General features: G+C 37.7%; 1 protein-coding gene across 1 annotated transcript; it reads left to right on the top strand.

The window, feature by feature from the left end:
• Nucleotides 1–1,647: 1,647 nt before the first annotated feature.
• On the top strand, nucleotides 1,648–2,430 carry LOC137397071 (general transcription factor II-I repeat domain-containing protein 2-like). The gene has a single exon (XM_068083357.1). The coding sequence runs from the start codon at nucleotides 1,648–1,650 to the stop codon at nucleotides 2,428–2,430; it is 783 nt and encodes a 260-aa protein (XP_067939458.1).
• Nucleotides 2,431–3,181: the final 751 nt, after the last annotated feature.

The raw sequence follows: 3,181 nt of genomic DNA, 5'->3' as shown, positions 1-3,181 counted from the left end.
TGTCATCTTCCATTGTTTTTGATGTTTGAGGAGATCTGGCTGTCAAGATGTTTCAAGATTAAAATTGACAAACTTGATCGTGGTTAATAAGCTCAGATCAAGCGAAAAAGTGACTATGGTATCTATAGTTGCAAAGAGACCGACATATTAACGTCATGTAGCGCTGCAACTATAACGCAATAACCTCCATTAACTATCGCGACATTAACGCCTAGTGATGTCGTTTCTTCTGCCTGTTTTAGCCATGATCAAGTTTTGTGGATTTTAATGTTAAAACATATTGGCATTCAGATCACCTCAAACATGAAAAACAATCACAAATGTTAGAGAAATCTCGATACTTGCCGATAAAGTCTGCTGAATTTGTGAACAGGTTCATTTTTAAGCAGAGAGTATGTCGAGGACAGCTGTTAGTTTACATCAGGAAGGTTTGAGAATGAAGAACTTATCTTCACCTAGTTCAATGAGATCACATGAGCTGTTACAGATAACTACAGAGCCATACAATTGGTTCCTCGTTCCGTAGGGGAAGATAAGATATGGCTGCTTGCTTCAATCACATGTGCTTTTGCACTCCTATCAGTGGGTATTAGTAGTTGGAATACAACATGCTATCGTTTGGTTTTTAACTGGAGGGATGTTGCAATGGTTTTTCTTTGATTAGCAGACATGACTGTCTTATTTATTAGCAGACATGACATGACATACTTTGTTGATGGGATTCTAGTTATTTCTATTGTCTTCATCTAGTTCAAATTCTATCGATCTTATTGGTGAGCGATGTAAGCCTGCGGAATATAATCAAGTTTTTACTACAATTTTACAAAATAAGGAGACAGGCTCATAGCAACTACAAAATCTATAGAACCTTCAGATGCTTTGGACTGGACACGTTTAAACCTAAAATAGAAAATGATAAACAGTCTCTGTACCTCTTCAAGCTCTTTTCTGAGCACCATTAATACGGCGGTGGCTTCTCCCATGCTTTCCGGTTCTACTATCGCCTCCTCACGATATTCTGTATCCTCCTTCAGCCCTTGTGCGGGCCACCCATAGTGCAAGTATTGTGTACCACTTCATATATGTATATATATATATTATATATATATACATTATATTTATATATTTTTATATTATATGAGTTGATTTGGTAATGATACAATTAATACAAACTGAGAGAACAAAATAAAAATCCTGAATGTGTTGAATTAATAATAACAATTCTTGCATAGAAGTGTGTGTATAAAAAAGGTTACCGTGCCATCAGAAGTTATTCATCACAATTTTGAATATGACGCTACTGGTACCTCTCGGGACTGGTAAAAAATGTAAACATGATATATCGTACTGTCTTTGTCTGACTGAACAGAGAGAGCATGTAGAGCAGGGTTCTCAAACGCGCGGCCTGCGGACCGCATGCGGCCCGCAAAGGCATTTCATGCGGCCCGCGACACATTTCTATTGTCGGTGTTTGAACTTTTGCAAAAGCGCCATGTTAACCAGGAGAAAATCTTACATACTTATTTATTCGTAGTCTTTCCATTGATTTTCGTGTAGCGCTCAAAGCATACATCCGGTTTATTATCGCTCACTGTTGATTGCATTGTATAAATTTGATTTTACTATATTTTTTTAAAACAAGTGCCCATGTCTTTTGTTTCGAAAAAAGGAAAACTCGCAGATGAAAAGAGAGTTTTTCAAGTCAGATGGGAGGATTTATATTTTGTGACTGAAGTCAGCGATAAAATTCATTGTCTCGTTTTTCAGCAAACGATAGCGGTTCTGAAGGAGTTCAATGTGCGACGACACTATGAAACAATGCACCGTGTGAAATATGACGCGTACACCGGCAAAGTCAGACAGGATAAAGTTTTTCAACTTACATCAGCATTATGCAAACAAAGAAGTTTCTTCACCAAAATTAACCAGTCCATCAAGGATTCTGTGAGAGTAAGTTTTGCATTAAGTGAGATTATAGCGAAGTCATCACGACCCTTTACAGAGGGTTCTTTTATAAAAGAATGTCTTTTAACTGCAAGTGACATTTTATGTCCGAATCAAAAGAAACTGTTTGAAGGCATAAGTTTGTCAGCCAATACAGTAGCCAGCAGGATTACAGATTTAGCAGCAAATGTGGAGATGCAATTAACTGAGACAGCTATGGACTTTGAAGCATTTTCAATTGCTCTCGACGAGAGCACAGATGCTTCAGATACCGCACAATGTGCTGTGTTTATCAGAGGTGTGGACCGCAATTTAAATGTGACAGAAGAATTCCTAGAACTATTACCATTGAAGAGTACTACAACTGGACGTGATTTATTTCAAGCCCTGGAAAAATGCATTGAGAAGTATAACTTGCCATGGGATAAACTTGTATCTTTCGCCACAGATGGTGCACCGTCAATGTGTTCTCAAAATGTACAGTAGGTGTTGTTGGATTGGTGAAAAACAAATTAAACAGCCTTGAAACAGCAGGAATCAATTTCACTAGTATACACTGCATTCTGCATCAAGAAGCCCTTTGTAGTAAAAGCCTACAGATGAATGAGGTGATGGATGTAGTAGTTAAAACAGTCAACTATATACGTTCTCGGGGGCTGAATTACAGGCAGTTCACTTCATTTCTTGCAGATATGGAATCTGAGTATGGTGAACTTATTTATCACACTGAAGTAAGTTGGCTAAGTCGTGGAAAAGTTTTGAGGCGTTTCTTTGCACTTAGACATGAAATCACTTCATTCATGACCATGAAAAATAAGGCAGTTCCTTTACTGACTGATTCTACATTTCATTGCAACATTGCTTTTCTAACTGATATTACGGATCACTTGAATACACTGAACATAAAGCTTCAAGGTAAACAACAGATTATTACACAGATGTACGACAGTGTGAAATCCTTCAGAGTTAAACTACGTTTGTGGATGAAGCAACTTGGTGAGGGCAATTTGGCCCATTTCTCAACTCTGAATTCCTTAGGCAAAGTTGAAACCAAATGCTTGAAAAAATATGCAGATTTGATGACTGAGTTACTTCAACAGTTTGATGTGCGTTTTGCAGACTTTAAGTTACTGGAGCCACAATTTTAATTTTTTTCGACACCGTTTGCTGTAGAAATTGACGCTATTGCAGAGGAATTGCAACTGGAGTTGGTGGAACTCCAGTGTGATACTATCTT

Source organism: Watersipora subatra, chromosome 5 (genome assembly GCF_963576615.1).
Source record: "Watersipora subatra chromosome 5, tzWatSuba1.1, whole genome shotgun sequence".
In the NCBI taxonomy this organism is placed as follows: Eukaryota; Metazoa; Bryozoa; class Gymnolaemata; order Cheilostomatida; family Watersiporidae; genus Watersipora; species Watersipora subatra.
This window is presented reverse-complemented; position numbering and strand designations above follow the sequence as displayed.

Bases quoted from the DNA above. Each gene is read 5' to 3' on its own strand.
- LOC137397071 (XM_068083357.1), top strand. From the start codon at position 1,648: ATGTCTTTTGTTTCGAAAAAAGGAAAACTCGCAGATGAAAAGAGAGTT.